Here is a 24954-nt window from a genome sequence, read left to right on the forward strand (position 1 = left end):
GCTGGCTTCAGCAAATACTAACACACACTCAGTATTGTTGTTTTCAGTAAGTGTAAATAATAATAATGATAATACTACTAATAATAATAGTAATAATAAATTGAGAGTTAAAGCAAGACTGAAATCATTAAATATACTTTTCTGTTTAACCATTTACATTCAGATTGCATGATTTATAGAGAGACTTCTGCTGTCATTCAGTTTAGAACAGCATTTTTTCTTCTCTACAATAACTTTAACAGGTGTTTCAATTCTTCAGTTTGGTCTGTCAGTTTAACTCTCTCTGTCACACACACGCACACACACATGCAAACCTCTGCCACGTAACAAATAGAGTCGTTAAATAATGTATAGCATGCAGGCTTAATCCCAGCACCAGCCAGAGGAGGCGAGCTGATAAACATACTTTGTTACTCCCTACCTTGTTCTCTTTTCTTACTACTTTCTGTTATGCATCAAGCTCCCCAAGGGCCCAATGAAATGAGATAAGAAGGGTGAACCCCATTTCCCTCTCTACTCTGTCTCTCCTGAGTTTTCTCCCTCGGCCGGGGTCCCTCTACTGTCTTTCAGCGCTCATTGCTGCCTCTCCTGCCGCCACCCCCTGTTGCTGTTGTTCCTCCAGCTGCCCTGTCATCTTCCATCCTCTCTCTCTCTCTCTCTCTCTCTCTCTCTCTGGGGAGTGCTGGTTTCCTTACAATCAATAATAATGATTGAGCTGTCTACTGTTGACTGGGAATTACCAGACACAATCGCTGTTGTTGTCTTCTGCTGTTTAGCTTCTTTTCTACAAGTTGAAATTGTAAAGAATGGCTCTATTAAGTGCATTTTGCCAATTGTTATGGCTTGCTGCCATCTTAAACTCTTGGTCGTGATGTTTATGAAAGGGGAGACGCTGATCAGAGGCAAAGGATGGGATTAGGCCTAGTAAAGTAAATGATGCAAGGCTTTGGCAGCCTTTGGCAAATGATCAGTATCCAAATATTGTCCATTTTCATTGCTTATTTACTTAAATCCTGATTCAGTGGAGAGTGAATGCCAGATGAGGATCAGTCACAAGTGTTTTGTCTAGATTGTTGGGCCAACACTGTGTTACTTATAACCCTTTGAACCGGATGTTTGTCCACTGAATTCTTAGAACTCGTTCATATGATCCTGCTGTCTCAGGTTAAAGGTGCCCTGTGGATTTTTCTTATAACCAAACCAAAATTAAAAAGGTTAATATTAAGAACAAAACTGATTTGCTTGCTGCTCGTCTTCTTTCTTTTCTTTGTCGGCACATTACTACAGTGGTTTCCACCAACTGTCCATCAGCAAAATAGCAAATAGCAAACCGATGACAGGTGAATCGCGTCACCCACATGCTTGTGCATCCTTTTGCATGTGCAGGATGCAAATTAAATGGGGACCCACTGGTGAAAACATTGGTCCCTAGTGCTACTAGTGTAGTAGTCAAAAGCTCCACAGAGTGTTTTTAATCTGGTGACCAATGTTCAAAGAGTGTCACACACATCACCTCTAAATCATAGAATTATACAGAATTATATTACAGCCAAATACAGTTAAGTCAGTGGTCCTTTGATTTAACATTGCAAACCCATTAAGTTTTCACACTGGTGAGAGATATGTAAAATGACAAACATGCAATGTGATTGTGTCTTTCATTAGACCCTCCCTGTCTGGTCAACATCCACGTCTTTCACATTTTAGACCTCCAGTTAGTGCTGAAGGCTTTCTGTTTAAAATTCACTCAAGAACATAACCCATACGACAACATCCTGGTTATTTTCCCAGACGTGACAAAGCTATAATACAGCTGCTTTCTCAGGCTGATTAGCACTCCCTTCGACTAATGAACTGACTTTAACATGTACAGTTAAATTAATGGAGTGCCCCTTTAAGTTTCAGTTTCACTCTCTCTGCATGCTCACTTGGTCTCTATCTGTTTCTTTTTATCTCATGCAAAGATGTTGGAGAGTTGGGTAAATGTTGAATACCAGTAATGTTACATTCATACCTTCCCCTCTGAAAGGCTGGGTTACCAAAGCTGGGTAATGTCCATACCAGGCTCAGTCAAGGTTTGGAGGAGGGATGTGGATCATGGTCATGCTGACCTTTTCAGATGTGCCTGCATTACTGTGTTTTTATGAATGGGTCTCTACAGTGAGGTGATCATGTTGGATGCAGTGCCTTTCTTGTGTCTCAACAGCAGTTAGCAGCATCAGCCACTGGAGATGAATACTCCCTATATTGTGGAGTACAGTAGTGGCTGCGTGTGTGTCTGCTTTGAAGTTTAATGCAGATTATTTTTCAGTACAACTGAAGGAGCCATTAGCCCAATTTGCTAAGAAAAATAAACAGCAGTAACCTTGCAGTGATCATTATCTGTTATCTCAAATTTCTCATGTGAACGACATTCCCATGATTTTCAAATTCAGTTGAATTCCCAGAGAACTGCTTTTTGAAGCAAATGTTATTTTGTTCCACAGAGTGCAGGAGCGACTGCATGTCGAGGCTTGTTTCATTTCTGCTTCATGTTGAGAGCATGTCCACGGAGAACACAAACTTTCTAGTCCTGTGCACAGCTCACTGACTGCATACACCGAAGGCCTTTGAGGTGCTGCCACTCGTCTCTGCATTTCCTCTCTCTTTGTGCTCCGTCCAACAAAAGTAATGATGTCTTTGAGAACAGCCTCCCCTCCTGCCTTTCTAAAGAGCTGTAGCCCAGCCGATGGCTTGCATTAATACAAGGCTGTTATTGTAAACAGTGGTCGAGCCAACCGATAAGGAACATTAGAATTTAAATTCTTTACTGCCCGCTGGCCATGATTACCGCATACTGCCTGTGTCTATTCAAGTTATAAATTCATGAAACGTGAACTGCCACAGTAGGAGCTTCTCTGCACATGATTTTGGCTTATTGCATCTTTAGAGAAAATGAAACATTTTATTTGAGCTGCACATACACACTGAAAAACATGTCTCTACGACTGCATTGTCAATTAGTATATCTGTAGTGAGTGCTTAAAGTTTTTATCGTTCCATGCAACCACCATCTGTCTCACGTCTGCAAGCTTGCCAGTCGCATTCCTGTCTGAAACATGAAATGATCAGAGTGAATGGTTGTTCGTGGAGACCAACTTACAAAGCAGAGATTACATGTACGTAAAATCAATGGGGGAAAAAAAGTAACATGTTATAGTAGATTATTTGTGTCTCCACTTGCTCCTCTGTGGATTACCCAGAGGCCATCTGTGTTGCTCGCAGTGTTTGGTACCTGGGGGGCTTGTTGGAAACCAGGCCAAACCACATTTGTGTGCCTCACAGTGCACTGACTCTCTTCTGCACTGGTATTTCAAAGCTGTCTCTGTACTCAGTACATCTCTCTCTCTCTCTCTCTCTCTCTCTGAAACACACACACACACACACACACACACACACACACACACACACACACACACTCGTTCTCTCTCTCTCTCTCTCTCTCTCTCTCTCTCTCTCTCTCTCTCTTACGGCTGCGTCCCCTCTGGTATGTGGACAGCACATCAATGGGAACATTAAAGGTTACAAGGCTCAACAAAACGACACATTCACAACTCCAACCTGACACTTTATTGTGCACCCTTTGATCCTGCAGTCCCACATAAGCACACACATACATGAGCTGTCTGTCTCACTCAGTCTTCCTCACACACACACTCTCTGTGTCACACACTGCAAACTCTTAGACCAAAAATTGGGAATTCTACTCATAATGGTTTTGAGAAGAGATTTTGTTGTCCACCTTTCTAGAACAGTATGGATATTTGGTAAAAGTCATTGTTTAATATCAGGCACATTATATACAACAGCAGCCTTTCACGACCCACCACCCCATTTTTACATCCCACAGTCTCATGATCCTTGGTGCTTGAAGAGTCAGGAGTCAAAATTTGCATGTGAATTTTTCACAAGCATCCTGTGGTAATTTACTTCTGAGTGCACAGAAAAAAAAACAAAAAAAACAAATACTGGTGCGCCCTATGTGCTTCATGTTTTTAATTAAAATTATATCTGACAAATGTTAGTCCTAAAAATGTTCCATGACTGCACACCAAGCAGTCTCAGCACTCCTTAGGTTGAGAAACTTTGAGAAACTACAACTGAGTTTATACTTCACGTCAGTGCAGTGCCCAGCAGTGATGTTTAAGTGTTGGCACAGGCAACTCATACTTCAGCTTGATCTGTCAGCAGTGAACATCAAGTGAAAGGGCACAGGCCTGGCTTCCTGAGCCTCTCCACAAAATATAAACACATAAAGTAATTATTTTGCCATCCTGTGTTGCATTGCAGGATATTGCATTGCTTTGTGCTGTACCACTCTGTTTGATATCTTTGAGGAAATTATTATGCTTGGCGTGATTGCGTTGTTATGTAGCTTAAAGGAGAGGGTTATTTGTGCTGTGGTTCTCTGTAATAATGTGTCAAGGCCAGTGTTAGTCTCTGGGCTTCCTTCCCCCAATTATTTTTCTCATCGTCTCTAATTATACAACAATCTGGCATCTTTGCTGCGGCTTGTTTAATTCAGAAGCACTTGCAGGTGTAAAGAGGCAGGCATGCGTAGCTCGGTGTCCATGTAGGTGTGTTTGTATGCATGTGTGTGTGTTGTTGCCTATAGGGATATTGTGTGCTCGGCTGGTTCTATTAGCAACGCAAATTTACAAGAAAGTACATAAATAAAACAAAACGTTAACCGCGGCTACATGGTGAAGAAACAGCATCGTAGCATTTATAAATTAGATGACCACGGCCTTTTGACCAATTAGCCTCTTCCTTCTACTACCCCTGAATTTCCCTCACAGCTACCCTCTGCCTGGTAAATCAAATAATCCTTTTGCACAAATGAGCCGACCAGCTAAACCCGTCCGGCCTTTTCTGCTGCACTTCTCTCCTTTCTCCCTCCACACCGCCAGTTCCAAGGTTCTCCTAATTATTTTATTTATTCATTCAAAGAAGATCTTTCGTTGTGGGACTAAAGTAAAAAGGGGTGGCGCTGCTCTTGTGTTTCCCTCCCCTTTATGAATGTAATTGAATGGGCTCTCTGTTCGGAGAGGAGGCCAGCATGAGACACAGAGAGAGCAACAGAAGAGTGAGTACTTAAGCTGCCCATTGTGCAAGCTTGTAGCAGGTATAGCATACATGCCCTGCAGCGTGTACCCAAACTCTGGTCAGTCTGTTAGAGGCCACACTGGCTTCAGTTAATTCTTGAGCAACTGAACCAGAGGTTGCTTAAACTACGTGAGGGGCGATTACAGAATTACCAGTTCCCACTGTGTTTCTTTATTCACCTTTAACTTGGATTCCTCTGCAGAGGTGAACTGGTAAAATGAACTCACATGCACACAGTCACACTGATCCTTGTCTATGGCAATCAATAGGTTATTGGTATCTGCCACATGCATTTCTGTTTTATATAAACATTGCTGTAATACACTCACAGCACAACACACAGATTAAAACACAGGCAAAGAATGTCCCAGCAGCGAGAGGTGGTAACCACAGTGTGTTTGCTCTGCCATTTCATTTCCTCAGAACATCTGTGGGGTCGTGTCGGGCTTTTCTCCTTGGCGGGTCAGAACCTGGTTCATAAATACTGTATATCAAGCTTGGTATAGCTTGATATAGTTATACACACAGTGATTGTGGGTCTGTTCTACTTGTCTACTGGGTTAAATACTCTGCTAAAATAGCAGATTGGTGTGAGCAGATGGAGTTTTTAAAGTGAGGCTAGTCATGCATATTTGCCACCCCTCCATGCATGCACCCACTTGCTGTCTTGTTATATATGAGTACAAGCGTGATATACAGGCAGAATGCAGGCAGGTTTTCCATCAGCATCACATTCGCACACAGAGTCACACCTTATTATTGGAATAACCTGCAGGTTACATGCCTTGCTCAAGGGATAGTTGGCAGATGTAGTGGGAAATATTGTTATATATGCACGAGCCCACGCACCACTTTCTGTAGAGGCCACTTAACAGATAGAATAAGCCATTATTACTGTAGAATTGAAAATCTGTCAGACATGATTGCACAGGAAGCACTTCGGTTATCATATTTAAAATTATACATTACAATGTGCCAGTCTGCAGTTAAACCCAATAACTGCAGTCATGAGAACTGTTTTTGTTTTTTTGAGTGCAACAAAGTTTCCTTGTTTATTTGCTTTTCCCCTCCTCATATTCCAGACAGAATACGCTTGGTTTTTGATTAGCCGGGTGCCTTGGTACACCACAATAATTAGGCTGTCAGTCAAAACCAGATGGCTGGTGGCTAAAATGGGGAATTCGTCTGGAACGTTTTCAGATGAGTCTCCTGTTTAGTTTTGTTGTTGCGAGTCCACAAATGATTATGAGTTAAGAACACAACTTCTAAATATTTAATACTCAAGGATGTCACTACCTGCATATTGTTATCTGTGCTGTTTGATCAGTGCTTCAGCATGTTGTCTTTTTAAAACACAATGCCATTTCATTCATTCATTTTGCCACTTTGAGATCTGGTCGAGTTTTGGGGCAATAACTGGTTACTCATTTATGTCAGGTTTGTTCTAGCAGGGCACTGGTTGTGTTTTTGACTCACCGGATGTCATACACACGCACCCAACATCCATCTGCCTCTTTCTCTCTTCCTACCAGATTGTGTTTGAAGGGATTCGAGGCCCGAGTTTCGAGGGCGATATCGCCATCGACGATGTGTCCATCACCATAGGGAAGTGCAAGCAGGAGAACACTGTAGCCAGCGCAGGTAAGACAGGTAAGATTTTCTTTTTTTGAGTGGAGAGACATAAACAACCAGAGAAACATCCAACACCATCTGTCATTAACTTTTTCCCCCCTCATTGTCTGTGTGTGCAGCTCCTTCAGGGAGCTGCAATGAGGAAGGCAATATGATTCTTAAAGGTCTAAAATGTGTTAATAGCATTTTTTGTTTTCAGCAGACATGCGAGTAAAGCGGTGAATTAAACGGAGCTGAATTGATTTCGCTGAAAAGAAAAGAATTAAAGCAGTGGAGAAGGGAATTAATGTAGAGACAGGCTTTTCAAAGGAATGAGAGAAAGAAAACTAAACATCTTCTTTAGCTTCTGTGAGGTGTGGGAATATAGCTCAGAGAGAACAGGTTGTCAGTCTGGAGGCTGTATGCTGACAAGTGGACACCACAGGTCACTGCCGAGCTGATTCAGAAGCCTCATCATCATTTGCTGTCCTTCCTCTGCTTCTATTGTTTTATTTACTTCAAATGTCTCTCTATCTTTTCATCCTCTTCAGTTCGTACGCCACACCCCCGCTGCCTCCCCCACACCCACCTCCATTATATCGTGTCTTCTCCTCTTACCTTCTGTTCTCTATTAGCCATGTACACATATCTATACCTCTCCGCGCCGCTCTTCATCTCTAAAAGCTTATGTTATTTACCCTTTAGAGTGAAAGCGAGAGAGGGCAGAGAGACAGCGTGTCATGAGAAGGATTTAGAGAAAAACAGCATGAGTGAAGGTGAGGGAAAGAGAGTTGTTTTTACTCCATAAACTGACCACAGTGTCTCCACACCACTCATGCCGACGTGCAAGACATGTCAAACCAAACTCACAATCGGCCCATAAATAGAGTAACAGAACACTATTTTGCTCCTTATAACAACTGTTTGTGACAGTCCACTCCGCCTCAAGGGTGAACCAGAGGGAAAACCAAGTGAGTTACAAGGAATGAGTGCATGTCCATGTAAGCGTGTGGAGAGAGACTCAAATAGCCAAAAGGGTTGGGGTGTGGAGAGGAGACGTAGAGAGAAAAGGTCAAAGCCAGAGAGTGACCGAAAGTATGTGTGGATGTGTCTGAATGTGTGTGTGAGAAAGAGGGAGAGAGGGAAAGAAAAGGAGAGAGAAACAGGTCCAAGAACCGAAAGAAGAAAGAGAATATGAAACTAAAACCTGCCAGCAGTTTAGCTACAGTAAGAGCTGAACTCTGCCAGCCAAGACGTGCGTACACACACACACACACAAGAACACATGCACGCACACACGCACGCTCTCTCTCTCTCTCTCTCTCTCTCACACACACACACACACACACACACAAACATTAAATTCTTATAACAACCTCCATTGCGTTCTCTGTGTACACACATGCACAGCAGCAGCGAGCTGGCAGCGTTCTCTTATAGCACATTGCCATCGCTGGGAGGTAAAATGGGGACACTTTGAAACTCTGAAGCTGAATAAGAATCAATCACATGGATCTTTACTATGGTAGAATACATAACTGATCTAACTGTTGTCCAGCCAGTTAGTTTCACTTCATCTTATTTTGGCATTTGCCGCTGTTGAACAGATTCATTTTGACTATAAAGTAATCTCACCAGTTAGGAACTAGTTTGTAACATAAGTTCTCTTCTGTTTTAAGTGCAGTTTGAGTGACTCCTTTGAGTCAAGTCAATTTTTGTTCATATAGTCCAAGATCGTAAATTTCCCTCTATGTTTAGATCCTCAGTTCAGATGAGAAAAAACACATTTTAATGAGGAGAAAGTCAAAACCTCAGATTGAGCAACAGAAGAGAAGGGACCATATTCCCGGAAGTACATACAGGCAATAGATGTGTGTGTACAGAATTTTAGTGCGATAAACTAGATTTGATGCAGCAACATGTGATGAGAATCTACCTTTGACATGGTCTCGTTCACTTTTTTATTTCTAGAACCTACTGTGAGGAAAACATTAGGGCCATGGAAACAACACAAAACAGGAAAAAAAGAGGAAATTAATTATTAACATCCTGCTTTTACCTCCTCAAATCCCAAGTGTGAGATGTGTGTATGTGTGTGATCTCGCACATATGTGCATGTAAAGACACTGGCGGATAGAGTGAATAATGGATGAAGGTATAAACAGGAAGAGGAAAGCTCTTGAGCTCTCCGAGTGTGCGCGTGTGTACGTGTGCATATGTGCCCTGCAGGTTTTGTGCAGGCAGACACATACAGTGAAGACAGATGGGTAATTATCAGGCAGGCGACTGATGAGTCTTTTGTCACTGTAAGAAACACAAATGCATCTGTCTTGAGTGCAGATTTTGCCACCACGGAGTTGGCAAAGTGACATGAGGATTAGAAAAGGATTAAACTCCATTCATGTTTGCCAGGTATGATGATATCAAAAGGAATATGACTTAGTGGAAAATGCTGAGTTATAACATACCAATTATGCATCACATAAGATGCACATGGTCTCCAAGTGTTCCTGAGCCCATGTAATAATATCCTTTATTCAATCATGTGTTCACAAAGTGGTGAACCTCTCTCCATCCTCTCTTGTGAATAACTGAGTCTTTCCAGGATGCCCCTTTCATACCCAATCATGATACTATCAGCTGTTACCAATCAACCAGTTTACCTGTGGAATGTTCCAAACAGGTGTTTTTGGAGCATTCCACTACTTTCCCAGTCTTTAGTCGCTCCTGTCCCAACTTGTTTGAAACATGTTGCTTCATCAAATTCAGAATAAGCACATATTTACAAAAATCACTTAATCTGATGAGGTGAAACATTGAATATATTGTTTTCAATTGAGGATATTACAAAAAAGATTAGCAAATTATCACATTCTGTTTTATTTATGTTTTACACAGCGTCACAATTTTTTTTTAAATCAGGGTTATATACTATATATTGGGTTCATCTGACTACAAACCAAAGTTCTTGTGTAAGGCTGTCTTCACCCAAGGGACATACAGGGGCCAGATGCATAACAACTAAAAAAAGGGAAACATACATATGCATGTTTTTTCTCAGATTTATTAAGCTACACATACACCAGCGTCTCTGTCATGTGTGGGAAATGGCATATTCATGTTTTTGTGGATATGTACTGTTTATACATTATAGATTACCAGCATTGCCAAAAAACAGTGTTAACAGATGTTTAGATAGATAGATAGATAGATAGATAGACAAATAGGTTGAAACAGACACACATGGAGAGTCAGTGCTGCAAAGCAGTATATAACATCAATAGCAGCTTTGATCAACAAACTGTCATATGACTGTGTGTGTGTGTGTGTGTGTGTGTGTGTGAGAGAGAGTGTGTGTGTATTGGGGGGGTGAATCATTGTTTCTGAGAAAGAGTGCACTCCGATGAGACTTTCCTTCTGCTCCCTGCATCTCACAGGAGGTGAGACTGGCAGCATCACCCAGCTGATACATCACACCTGTGTGTCACACACACACTAACACACATTCTGCATTCACACTCACTGTCACATACATGTGTATCCTCCCACAAGTGTTTTCAGCTGAGACTTACTGTACATGTAAACACTTACACACACACACAGGGCTGCATGTAAGATCACCAGTACACACATTTGACAGCTGCAGTGAAGGCATTCTCACATGGACACATTTACTTCAGGTTAACTATGTGCACACACAGGGGACCGCTATCTTACAGTCCTCCACAAATGAAGGGTGAGGGCCTCTGACATGGCTCTGGCTGCATACATCACAGAGCGCCTGGCTCCAATGTGCGTTCAGAGGAGAGGTGAAGGAAGGCGAGCTTGTCTCTTACTGTTTTATGTTTTACTTTCGTTACTTTTCTCCATTGTAGGAGTTTCCTCCTCATTTCATTATTTCTGCTCTATCACATTGATCCACGTTATAATTTTCTGAGAACTTTCCAAACAGGTGAATCAGTAATCCAGGAGCAATACAAAATGAAGTCTGAAACTGCTTAATCTTTTTAAGCCCAAGTTTAAACCAGGAAGTGGCTTAGCATGATCTAGTGGGCATTAACATTGCAAGTTTGCGAGACAGTGGATGGATAATAGTTTTAACAAGGGGGTTATATTAAATCTATTCACGCATGTGGTTTACCTGCTGATTAATCCGATCAATTAAATGTTGTCATTTAGCCACAGGGACTCTAAAGCAGGGGATAAAAGCAGGTTACAAGATTGTTTGATATGATGCAATTTTACCTGTGATCATCTGGACATTGGTAGTTAAGCAGACAGTGTTGTTTTTTTTTTTTTTGTTGGTTGCAGCACAAGGGCAACACAATGATGCAGGTGTACAGACTCAGATTTATGTGAATGAATTAAAACAGCTGTGTGCTGTCTGCACTATAACATACATAAAACCATCCATAACATACATAACACCAACACGTGCAAAATACATTGCAGCGCATACGCCCATAGTAATCCATGTGTAGTGCAATGTCCTATTGCACTACACATGGATTACTATTCTGACAGATCAGATAGATGTGTCTCATATACTGTACTATATGTACTATACACCTGAAGCACTTACACACAATCACTGACACACAGAGAGAGATGTAGAACACCATGTTTCACTTCTGCTGCCCACAAACTATACTGTAGGAAGGTGTGTGTGTGTGTGTGTGTGTGTGTGTGTCTGTGTCTGTGTGTCTGGGGGAGGGGGCGCTGCGTACGGATCAAAGCTTTATTATAAATATTGATTTTCTGCCTGGAGGATGGACCCCTGATATGAAATCATATTGATCTATTTAATACAGTATCTACTTTGTATTTATGAATCTCTGTCTTTGAGCAGCTTGTACGTATAATTTGTTGCAGCATTTTTGTATAAAAGAGAAAGTATATTTTATGTATGTAACAGAAGAGAATGAGTGTGCTTTGTGTTTTGCTTCCATGTGGGACTGTAGGTTTTAACACAAGAAAACAGAAAGGAAACCTTAGGTGATCTCATGTCTGCAGTCATTCATATCATTGAAACAATTAATTTAAACCACACAGAAGATGTGTGTGCTGCGTGCTCTGACTGCGCACAAACAACAACAACCTGCAGAGAAAAACTCAAGGAAAACAATCCATCACGTATTGATGATGACATCAATTGTAACTTCTTTTTCTCATTAAAATATCAATGCTGTCATGACAAAGTGTGGGATCTCAATGTTGAATCTCTCTGTTTACTCATCCGCCCCCTCGTTCTGGGTTCCATATCTTCCCTTTGCTTCTTCTTCCACTCGACTCTTTCTGTCCCTGATAGTCTCTCACTTTTCTCCATGTGAAGTCATAAAAAACATTTCCTTCTTTCTATAGCCCTCCTCCTGCTTTCGACATTGGTAACATGGTTTTGTATTGTTCAAATGATGCTTTTTGTTACGCAGAAGAAAGCTCTAAACTCTCTGCCACACCGCGGTGTTTTCATCACACATGCCACTGTGCTTAGCCTCAGGCTGGAAGACAGCCTGAGGCCAAAGAGATGAATATATACATGTACAGTTATCTGCTTAGCCTGGAGTTAATGTAATGTCAAGGTTCACCTGGTCTTTATAAAGTGCAGTTTACAAAGGACAGACACAGAAAGAAAGAAAGAAAACGAGGAACAAGAAAAAAGTCTCAATTTACAGAATTCATGAGATTTCAAGAGAAAAAGACCTTCATGATTCAGATGTATGTCTTAGGACAATTGTTACTGCGAGACCATTGGTAAAATCAATAATCAAATAATCAAATGGATAATTAAATCAAGTGAACACATAGATTTTTGAATATGAATGAATTACAATTATGTCTCACTGAGCTGTTTCATTCATTGCTGAATGAACTTTTTAGTCATGACACTCACTCAGCACATGTGAAGTGTAGATAAAATACTTTTTTCAGTGTTTTCTTGGAAGAATGACTTATGAGTAAACGTGAAAAGGCTAATCAGAAGTGGACTTATGTCTGTGGTAACAGGGTGTCTGTAAGTATTTTCTTTTCATCGACGATGACTCTTTTTTTTTTGTCTGTCTCCACAGTTCTGATTGGTGGATCACACCCACTCCCATTGGCCAGCTGGCTGACCTTTGGCCTCTCCTGCTTCCTGTCGCTACTCTACAGATGATGAGCACTTCCCACAACACCACCTGTCTGTAGTGACAGACACTGCCCTGACTCGCGCTCTTTTACTTCTCTCTCTACCCTTCTCCCTGTCCTTTCCCGTCCTTCTCCACTTGTTGTCTTTCTATCCTTCGAGTATCCATCTCATCCCTCTTGCTTAGATGAATAGTAACACAAAGTCTTTGTCTAGTTCCTTCTGCTCTGCTTTCTTTGAACCTTTCCTCCCCAGACGCTCAGCATTACAACTGGCGCTCATACTGTATTTATGGTTAACATACTTAATGATCTTTGACAGTCGAACTTCACATTCTCTCCTTTGTCGATCTATTAATCTGATTAGATTCACTGTAACCATGTCAGCGTGTCACTTTGTCACCTTTGCCTCCCTTTCATCAACCTTTCTTCATCTGCTCTCTCATGTATCTCCTCTCCCTCCCACCAAAATCCTCTACGGCCCCTCCACCCAATTCCCCAGACACACCAAAGTGTCGGACACTCTACCAAAGATGACAAAGGACCTGAGGGAATAAAATGAGGAAACAGGGATTCCAGGAAGAAAGCGAAAGAGAGAGAGAATGTGGGGAAAAATCCACGAAGACCATCTCCCTTCCAACCCAACCTTTGGGACCATGGGAGCTACCGAATGACAAAAGAGACAGATGGAGGAAAAAAACTGATGAATGAATGAATGAATAAATAAACAACAGAATGGTGAGGAAAGGACGAACTAGGAACAGAGGAAAAAAGAAGGGTGCTCCTGGTAGCCTCTCTGCTTGCCCTCTGCTTGCCACAAGAGACTAACCTCAGTGCGGATTATACGTGTACATTTATCTCTATATATATTAAATATAACAAAGTTTAAACTAAAACACAACTAGGACAGTGGAGGACTTTACAAAGTGAAATTAAAGAAGCACAACGTTTATACAACCTCTGCTGTTCCTTTGGGTTTTATTCTACTTATTATGTGATGTTGCAATTTGTCAGACCTATTCAATGTTTTTGATATTTGTTTTGTTTTTGTTTATGGCATTATAAAGGGTCAAGGGTAATGGGTAATAAAGTATTATATTAATATTTATGAGAGGAAGAGAAGATGATTTGTGAGCCAGAGCCGGAATTGAGCACGAAGAGGGAAATGCAAGGACGACCCAAGCCACCTGGATAGAAACTTCAGCTTTTTCCACACACACACAGACACAAACAGGCACACACACACACACACACACACACACACACACACACACAGTTTTCCTCGCTGACAACACAGTCACGGCCTCAGCTCACCCTCTGCCTCAAACACGTCTCATCTGTGGACGGTGGATGCAGCGTTCACCATGAACTTCCCATTACTGGACACCATGACTCACATGAATTGATCAACCACAAAGGCATAACTGAATATGTCTCGAAAGAAAAGGGAAGCCTGGTGTGGTACAGGGGGCCAGAAAAGAGCCTGCAGTGAGTTCACTTGGATATGCGATCAGAGAGCACTCCTTTCTCCTCATGTTAATGAATGTCATGTCTGAATTCCCCATACGCTTATGAGTGAGAGATGGAGGAAAGTGTCAGTGTGTGGCGGGTGTGCAGTGTGAATTGCATATCAGATTTTCTGTCATTGCTTAATTAGCACTGAATGTCTGTAGCGTAAGCAGTTTTCATACTCACATAGATATGATTGTTAAAGTTAAGCAATACTCATATCTATAGATCTATATACAGTCGTTCATGATTACATTTAAGGTAGCAGTTCAGTCTGCAGAAAAACAGTGTGATCCAAAACACATCATGATGGGAGCATCTCAGTTCTGATTTAGCGTGTGTTCACCATTCATGAAGTTCCACAATTAAAGCTGTAGCTGTTTGAATCATTCAGGGGGTAGTATCCTTGCATTTTGCGGCATCATGCTTCAATCTCGGGAAAACTCCTCATTCATCAGTCACCCTGCTCCAGTAACTGATCTGCTTGTGTATGCTGGTCTGCTTCATTACCATGTGCGTTACATCTGAATCAGTCCTTTCAGCACTGTATGTACTTTTGTCTGTGTCATGTCATGTTGTTTTGATTATTGCACTTTTTAAAAAAAAAATCTATTTGTTTTTCTTTTTTGTGGTGGGTACAAATTGTGCTATTGATCTTTCAATCATAAACAATACGTAACATACAGAGATGATGTGCCTGTTTGGCTCAGCCAGTCTGGTGAGAATGGCATTTTCCATGTCGAGGCAAGTTTGACAGATCTGTGACAGACAGTAACGTATTCTGAAAACATGGAAGCACTTTGAAACCTGCGCTAAGCAAACTCTCAAAAATGTTTCATGTATCCTAGCTTTATCTCTGTCATTATAAATGCACTTTGATATGATGAATGGACCTGAAGGCAGGTTGTACCTGAATTATACAAACTATTTTAGAGGAGAATTTGTGTGACATGCGTTTCTGTAAATGTAGCTTGTTATTCCGCTATCATATCCTGTAAGACTAAGCTTAAAATATTTTCAACTTTTTATAATCTCCTCAAAATGTCCTTGTCATTTTGCAACAGGACAACATAGCAAAATGTGTTTGGCATTCATTGCAATACCACCAATTCCACCAGCCTATATCGCTAAGGGAATCGGCTATGTGGTATTTATATCATCTTCAGTTGTGCTGTATCATGAGCATTAGTTAGGACTGAAGCAACACACTGTTGGTCAGTACATTACCCAAATAGTACGAAATACATTTTAGAAATATCATTAAGCATTGACGTGCATGGCATTTTATCATGCTAACTGTCATATCATTCCTCATAGTACTTCATATTTCAGAGACAGGAGCAGCAGGGGAAACACTACCACTGTTTGTTATTGCATTTAGACATGTGACAGTTGCAAGTTAACAGACAGAATACCGTGGAACTCTTAAAATGTGTTGTTTGTAATCTTTGTCATATTTCTCAAACTGTCACACACATCCTCGAGTGAGAAGGGGAAGACATTACATTATTTCCCCCACATGAGAACAGACCGTCAAAGCGTAACATGTACATGTGCACATAATCCAGCTCATTGCTAAGCTTTCTGGTTATCATTGTGTTGACTGACATGGCAGCAAATTGTCACTTTTTGCCACTGAGTACAGAATGTGTGTCATGTGGCAATATGGCAAGGTTAAAGGGTAACTAGTACCCCCCCATTAAGTTCAATAAAATGTAAATCAAGCTACTGTCATTGGTCTTAATATAAACTAATAAATAAATAAAATAATGATTTAGTGCCATTTCACAGTATTCAGAGTGTAACACACCTATAGCAACACTTCATTTTAGTCATGTGGTATTTCGGACCTATACAGAGTGAGGTTTGCACATATCTTCCATAACAAAACCACATGCTTAAAACATCACTTAGAATTCAAGTGACGTGCATTATTTCAGTACAAACTCACAGAATTGTGTGCTTCATTTGTTTCAAAATAACGTCTCTCAATAAAATGGAAATTTAAAAGTGAAGAAATCAAAAGCTTTTGTCAGTGATAAAAAATATCTGCCCCACCCTGCTGATCGTCACACTGTGCTGTAGCTGAGCACGCTGAGAATGTGTAGCACAACGGTCAGTTAGCATTCAACAGTCCAGGAGTGGGAGTTTTTTCACTTGAGGCACCAGAAACATGAAGAACCTGAATGATGTTTATAAGTGTAAGGCTGAAAATCCATCAAAACATCTTTGACCTTAACATCGTAAACATCACCAACAGAACCCAACTTCAGCAAAGTCATTACCTGTGCAGTCCTTTGGTTTTTAACCTGCAAACATAATGGATTATTAGAATTAGATGGTCTGTCCAAAAGTAGAAAACACTTCCTAAAGACACCTCTAGGTTTAACTTAGAGGATTTGAAATGCACTTTTAAATGATTTTGATAAAGACAAACTAAAGACAGCTAAACATTTACCACATGAATTAGTGATGAAAATGAGATGAACCGTTTCAGATTTTCTCTTATCAGGCAGGTGGCTCAGGAAATCTACTCAGTATGTGGAGACCAGTCTACTCCAAAGTCTTACATTTAAAAGGTATTGATTTCAGTTGCAATCCTCTAACCCAGGTTAAGTCAGGCACACAGTCCGTGTCATCTTTCCAGAAAGTAGCAAAAAGATAATCTGGGATCTTGGTAGTGTCCAGTAAATGTTAGTAACTTGGTTATTTCCACTTCAAAATGCTCATTCATCTGTTTTCTGAGCCAGTGTAGAGCTGCACGTGTACACACACACACACCCACACACACACACACACACACGCACACGCACACACACACACACACACACACACACACACACACACACACACTTACAAATAGATTTCTGCCATCATACAGGTAAACAATAACAACTGGAATGACAAACTGACTGTTAATCTTCCATCTTCTGTATACTGTCTGTACTGTCTTGAATTAATTGGAGTTGACCTGAAAGAAACTGTCCGGAAGCTGCCGATAACTGAGCAACCGCGTGGCAAAGATTGAGTATTGAGCATCCTGTCAACAGTGATAAAGTGAGGTACACGTTCAGAAGTTATTTTCTTTTTTTCTTGGAAAGTAATGCTTCCCTGGAATGTCTTTCAGAATTATTAGGGTATTACAGCCTTGTTTCACAGAGCAGAATGACCTTTTCTACAAAACACTGTGACCCTCGCTGTGGTTTCCCAAAAAGAAAAAATTAAAAATAGGATGGATTTATTTAGGAAAATGCGTGTTCTAGGTCTTCTTTGACATTTTACCAACACATGGAGGAGTCTCTGTGCAGCACCAAGCAACTTCAAAGGGATACACCTTAAACCTTATGAAATACTTTTTTAAGACTCACCTATCCGTTGTAACTCACTGTGACAAGCATTGCCTTTGCATTGAGAATGTTTTGGGAAACAGTGCATCGGTCACAGTGATAGTACATACGCTGACTGTCAGGTTTTACAGCATACAGCGGTCTATGTATTCATCCATTTTGGAACAAAAAAAAGTGAAATGCACCTTTAATGGGAAGAAAAGGGAGAAGGGTGTCAGTGCTGGGTGTTGTATATCTCTGTCATGTACTGAAGTATTTTAGAGGAAATATATTTGAAATATGACTCTGAAAGGAATAAATAAACATTAATGAAACAAAAAGGTTTCTGTTATTGTTTGCTGCTGCAGGTGTTCTTGTATGAAAAGGGTATACTAATAGTCAGTAAATGCATTGCGGCAAGTTAAATGAAAGGATCAGTGCCGTTCTTATGTCTGTATGCGACATATGAAGCTACAGCCAGCAGCCAATTAGCTTACATTTGCATAAACAGTTAGCCTGGCTCTGAATAGAATAGATTATTGACATGCTCTCAGAATACTGGTGCTGAGTTTGTGCTGAATAAGCCTATGCATCACTTTTAGATCAATGTTTTCAGATGAGGTTTCAGGTGAAATTATATAAAAATGTCTTGGCATGTCACACTACCTCAAAAGTGTCTGACAGGCCTCAGATTACAGATGCTTAATGCTAAATGCGCTCTGCTAAACAAGGCTAACTGACTGTTGGCTGGGGCCATATATTTACAAGATAGATATGACAATGGCAAGATAAGATAAGGTAGGATAAGATAAGACTTTTGTTTTCCCACACTAGGGAAATTTAATGGCACCATTCTCCTCAGGAAAGAAAGCAAATAAGTGTATATGTTAAAGAATGGCTGTACAGTCGTCAGTATGTCCAGCTATCTTCAAGTTCAAAAACTACATCACTACGTCTTATTACATCATGTTGAGCCACAAGGTCTGATGCTGAGTTCAAGTCATGGCTTTTAAATGGAGTTCAAGTGGTTGCTTCAAGTGCTGTTTAGCCAGAAAGAACATAAATTTCATGCAATAAAACAAAACATATAGAGAGATTAAATAGCCGCAGGACATGTGTGACTTACTGCACCGCTGGCAAAGTGTTTCAGATCAGTACTGGAGCTCCAGCAGGCTGCCTGAGCTGCTGCCTGTTGTGACCTTTTTTACTAGAAAATACATCACAACAGCAGGGGGGTAATTACAGCAGTGTTACAGGTGCCTAAAGATACTAATTACTACACACGCTTAATCACTCATTATGTGTGATTAATAGACCAACATGTTTGGACTACTTGACAAATGCGCACAGAAACATAAATAACACACAGAGCACGTAGCTTAAAACTGTGGTGTTCTGTGGAATCAAAGCTGACGCACTCACGCCACTTTGTGTTTTGACATAGGTAAGAATAGATCAAATAAAAATACGTTTCTGGATGGAGCGTTTCTTTAATAGCTTTGCTGTCATGATACGTTGTGATATGTCCCCGCGTGCGCTGCATTCAGAGCGGTTGTGAGAGACTACACATGTAGCAGAAGCAACATCCGCAGCAATTAATGAGAATTCTCAGGAATTAAAAAATTACCAAACAAATTTCAGCACTTGCTTGCTAATGACTTTACTGCCAAGCCTGCCAGCTCATGCATGCTTAATTTGTGAGCTGTGCAAAAGTGTAATGAACTCACACAAATGGCTTTCTCCCATCTCTCAGCACCTCAGCGTAGGATGCCACCACAAAGTCGTACCATCACAACGAATACAGTAATCAGAACTCATTTACACTCCAAGGGCGTGTGATTATCTTCTCACTTGTTCTGACATTATCACTGCCTCTAAATGTGTTTTGCGATCGCTTTCTGCTTCTCCCCATTTGTATTTGTCTTATTCCCTCAGCCTTTTCGTCCTTTTTCATCCCTCACTGTCTCCCATTTCTGTTCTGTCACAGCTAAAATAGAAACAAGCCAAAAATATACGGTAAGTAATAAGAAGCTGTCTGGGTTTGACCTTCTTGTAACAGGTTGTTCTGGTTTGGCTTGCTTACTTCAGTCTGGAGAGCGGGGGAAAAAGTGATAGGTGTCATACAGTTGAGGTGTTCAGCTATTTTTGGTTGAGTCGTTCACAATAAGCTTTGACCTTTGACATCTGAGAGAGCTTTCTCCTCTCAGAACAAACTGCAAAGTACAGCTGAGACGTGGCTGCTCTCCACACACACACGCACGCACACATGCTCCATTTTTATTTCTCGCTTTCATGATATTTATATTCCGTTTCATGTTTTTGCTCTTGTATGTCCATCTCATACTTAAATTGGAGGAAGAAGAAAAACGCAACCACAGGATGGAATAACGGCTTACATGCGTCCTATCAGATGTCAGAGACATGCGCTTATACACAGCTCTGCTCCTCTCTCACCCTTCTCATCTCCTCTCTTTTCACACTCTCTCCTCCTCACTCCTCTCTCTCAATTGAGCAAAGCAGAGATGTACAGATAGAAGTCTAATTAATGTGTGCTTTCTGCACTGAGCCGCCTCTTTGTGGAGCACGGGGTGGAGGGGTTTGGGCTGAATGGTTCAGAGCTGCACTGTTCTGCTTCATTTGTTGTCTGTGTCACTGGGGAGGTGGGATTTCTTAATGAGCCTGTGACTCCAGTTGTCTCGCACTTGTACTGAGAGGGGTGGAGGGCTTTGCTGCTGCGCCTGTTGATTCAAAGATTACCCCGGGTTCATTATTGATAGGTCCAAGCTTTGCTCCTGAGAAATCCCTATGACGTTTGGATGCTTGCCCAGAATCAATGTGCAAACCATTGCGGCACCTGACCGATACCCTGGTTAAGATTTGATTCTGACTAAGTAAGTTCCTGTTTCTGTGAATAACCCAATTTTATACTTACCCATGAAGAACCACTGCATCAGTCGTTTCAGCAATTTAAATCAACCATTTCTCTGAGAAATTACATTCCTATACAACTAATTAGCAATAGCAAATATGTTTTGAAGGAAATGGAATGTTGCATGTACTACTCTCCTTTTACATAATGAGGACGTGTTAATTAGCCAAGTCACAAAATGTTGATAATGAATGCATTGGTATATTGCAAAATAGTATCCACCTGCACGTTATCCACCTCTGTAATGCTGATGTTGTAGGTAAAAAAGACTATAGAATAGAATTAGAATTTAGTGCCTCGTTCACTCAAAATAACATTTCCTCTAAATATAATCCAGGTAGGGTCTCGTTTGTCACCACAGCATAATGGGAAACTGATTAACTGAAATCTCAGGGAGACAAGTTTGTTTTACATTCAAGTGAAAAGCATAGCCATAGCAACGGTGATGGAAGCAAACGAGGAAGTCAGGTGACACACACACACACACACACACACACACACACACACATGTATATATACATATATATAATATCACATTTTCACACAGGAGTCAGCGGTTCTGTCAACATTATTCCTGTAACCATGACAGCACTAATTTGAACCCTATTTGAACCCAAACCTCAGCGTTTCCCTAAAGCAAACCGAACCTGATCACAACATGGACACATCACAATGCAGATTCGTGTTTCATCATTCTGCAACAGATTACAGCCAAGGGTAAATGAAGAATAGTGCAAAGACATGACACTGATGTTCAGGCGTCTATCAACCAAAAACAAAGAAACAAACTAACAAAAAAAACCCAAAAACGTGTCCTACCCACCGCAACGTTAGGCTGAGCTTTAAGCTTATTTCTTGCCAGAGAAAATCAAGCAGATTTACTTTTTCAGGCTCGAGCAGGACATGTAACAGAATTACAACTTTGCCTGCGGTGCTGAACACTCCCTCTGATGGCGAGCTTGTGGCACACATGCACACGTACTTCCGGGCCACCCTGGCCATCAGTGAAAAGCAGCTGGCATTTCATTTCCATCAGAGAAGGGAACCTTCATCTCTGTCAGAAATGCTGCCAAACTGCTGTAGTTGCATTTTTTGGTGGACAAACTCGCGTGTATTTGCCATCTGTTTTTTCTAATTCTCTGTGAAGAAGCTGTCACATGATGTGCAATTATCATCACTTCTAAATAGTTGTTTTTTTGACAGATTATTTTTTGACACAATTATTGCCCAATTCTTTCCAACCCTTGGTCGGTTACACTCTAATTTAAAACATGGGGAAGAGTAAGATCACAAAAATCATCATAATAATAAGTGATGACATGTCAAGGTGTGCACACACAGCACAGCATCTCCGGTCTTTTTTTACATCCTCCTCTTCCTTTAATGCCATCCTCCCCAGCCAAGGCATCTTGTGGATGACAGCTTTGCGTTAAACACATACATTAACATCTGCTTTGCTCACAAAAGAGTGACAAACTGACTGAGAAAACCTTCTATTATGCTGTAGGACTGAACTCCATTTATTCAGCCGCTGGAGATCTTTGTGCTTTATTCCAGGCGCTCTGAGTACGGAGGAAAAAAAAAAATCTACATCCTTATGACTGTCCTCTTTACATTATTCATCAAAGGCAGCTCTTCTGTGGCTTCTTTAAATGCTTCCTCAGTGCCAGAAATCTGAAGGTAAAGTGTTGAATTGTTCTGATAAATGTTTCAGGGTCTCATGAGAACGATTTACTATAAAGGACTCCCAAAGACCTGAATATCTAACAAAGGTCACATCTTCTACCTCTTCCTTTCATACATCAGCTTTCTGTTTGCATTCGCCTGCATGCAGTGTTCTATATAAAGAGAAACACACATGCATCGTCAGATTTGACCTCAGCTTTTTAAATTCCCCATTCCTATCTTAATCAAAAATATCCAAGTCATGTATTTATTACTTTCATCTTATTCGTGGTTGGAAAATGAGGAATTATTGTTTAAATGTATGTATGGCCATAGAATAATCATGAGGTTAATTATTGTATTTCTAATGAGAGAGAGTCAGTTGTGTTGGGGATGTTCTGAGAGCAACTACACTCAAAGTCAAACAGAGGGAATGTAATTCAATGTAGAAGTGAGGCACTCCTTGACAAGATGAGTGTTGAGCTTCAGTTCAAGGACAAGAAGTGCCTGTGCTGCTCTAACTGCACTGGGAAGTTCATGAGTAAAACAGGTGAGTATTTTCTGACCTACCTAAGAATAAAATGGTTTATTAGCTGGATTGATAATGATTTTGTTGATGAACAACAGGCGCAGCTAACTGTCTCAACAGCTGAACACTGTATCTATTTTTAGCTGTAAAAACTGGAAACAGTTCAACTCATTGGAAAGTCTCAGAATTTGACCTGATTTCTACAGATTACAGACATAGGACCGTGGTCAGATTGGTCCAAATATCAGTTCACATATTAAACAGAACTGATATAATCTTGGTTGTCCAGCATGTCTAAGGCTTAATTAGTACGAGGGGGATTATATCATACAAACCTCATCACATAACATTGTCATTGTGACCTGAAATATTTCGCACAGACTCTGCACAGTCTTGAAAGTCTTCCAGCCTAAAAATTAATATGGACCACTTTCTGTGAATGCTGAGGTCAAAGCATGCAAGGATGGCGGCTATTTTCACTTTAAGCAGCACTTCCCTGACCTCTGATTGCCCTCTTGAGCTATGAAGTCAAGGAAAGCAACTGCTTGTTCAGCAGCATGGACTTGTTGAAAGAATGCACATATGCCCTCAGAGCTTTGGCCGTTGGATAGATTGCACTGAAATGCATGCTCCTCAGAGAATGAACCCTCAGGATTTTGGTGATCCTCTGACTATTACTCTACACATTTTTGAGTTTCAGTGAAACCTTTCAATAACCATTTGATGGATTGCCATGACATTTGCTACAGACATTTATGGTTTCATAAGGATGAATCTTAAAGACTTTGGTGATGATCTGATTTCACCATGAGGTAGAAATATGTGCTATTTTGAATGAGTGAAATGTCTCAAGTATTGGATGGATTGCCACAACATTCAGTACAGACATTCATGTCCTCCTCAGGATGAATTGTAACAACTTCATAGATTCCTTAACTTAACTTCTTAATGATAAGGTCATTTTTTTTAATTTCCAGAAATGGATAAATACCTTAAACTAATGGCACTCCGATCAGCCTCAGCTGTACTTTGTGATTAGTGTTAATTATCAAATATTAGCATGCTAACTTATAAAACAGTGTTCATTTAATTTATTTTTTAAAACAATACCCATTTGTAGACATCCTTTTTTCATAACTAATGTAATGACAATGAAAATGAAAAACATATTGACAGCAAATATTACAGTGAAATGTGTTTTCATTATGTAAATGAATTGAATTATGGAGATGGAATTGTTGGCTACCTAAATTAGATCACAGTAGCCATCTTTGTTTACAGGACCCGAAAGTACGAGGCTCAAACAAATGAGGCAGAAGGTGGGGAAACAGTTTAAACAGTTTAATGAAAAATAAGCAATGACTCAGTTCAGGTGAGGCAGAGTCTCTTGTACTGAGCTGGAGGGTTGGCAGATCCAATCTCCTTGTGAGAGCAGACAGACGGGTCCAAGTCTTCAATCAGAGCAGGCTGACTGATCCGAGTTCCTCTGTGAACGCAGACGGGCAGGGAATGGATGAAAACAGTGTGGGGTACGCACCTGAGCTCAACAGGAAAACAACCAACTAGGACTAGTACTAGCATGAGCTGCAGATCTCCACAATCTTAAAGCATTGTTTTGTTTTTTTTTGTTTTTTTGTTATGTTGTTCTTTTTGTCATTTTTAGTCAATCACTTATCCGCCTGCATGCATATTTCTCATTGGAGGATTTTTTTTTCCTGCTCAGTGTATGTTATGGATGTATTATTATTATTATTATTATTATTATTATTATTAAGCAGATTAATAAATTAAGCAGAAGACCTCAGGAATATATAAAAAGTCTGTTTCCTTTCGTTCATCAGACGGTGATGGGGACCCGTCATAGTCTAATATTTTGATTACTATAAAATCTGTAACATCAATAATGTCAGATGAGATTGATTTTATCTGAGGTTATGAAAAATTGTTGTGTTGTAGATGTATTGAGAAAATAGATACGACCTGTGACCTTGCACTTTTTTTTTTTTAACACACCTTGGGTGTTTATTTTTATATATGAAAGAAGGACATAAGTCAGTCACACATTCTCAGCCGACATGACTACACATAGTTCAAGGTAAGCTTACTTCTCACTGGAGTTT

General features: G+C 40.5%; 1 protein-coding gene across 2 annotated transcripts in view; it reads left to right on the plus strand.

Annotated features, from left to right (window-relative positions):
• The window catches only part of mdga1 (MAM domain containing glycosylphosphatidylinositol anchor 1), a 167399-nt gene extending 152416 nt beyond the window's left edge, over nucleotides 1-14983 (plus strand). Inside the window, exons 17-18 of one of the 2 annotated variants that reach the window (XM_076722664.1) lie at nucleotides 6678-6795; nucleotides 12822-14983. In XM_076722664.1, the coding sequence (XP_076578779.1) occupies nucleotides 6678-6795; nucleotides 12822-12907 (204 nt within the window). In that variant the 3' untranslated portion in view covers nucleotides 12908-14983. The remainder of the gene's footprint in view (nucleotides 1-6677; nucleotides 6796-12821) is intronic. The other variant, XM_076722579.1, reaches the window with a different exon arrangement.
• The last annotated feature ends 9971 nt before the right edge of the window (nucleotides 14984-24954 follow it).

This window comes from Chaetodon auriga, chromosome 1 (genome assembly GCF_051107435.1).
Source record: "Chaetodon auriga isolate fChaAug3 chromosome 1, fChaAug3.hap1, whole genome shotgun sequence".
In the NCBI taxonomy this organism is placed as follows: Eukaryota; Metazoa; Chordata; class Actinopteri; order Chaetodontiformes; family Chaetodontidae; genus Chaetodon; species Chaetodon auriga.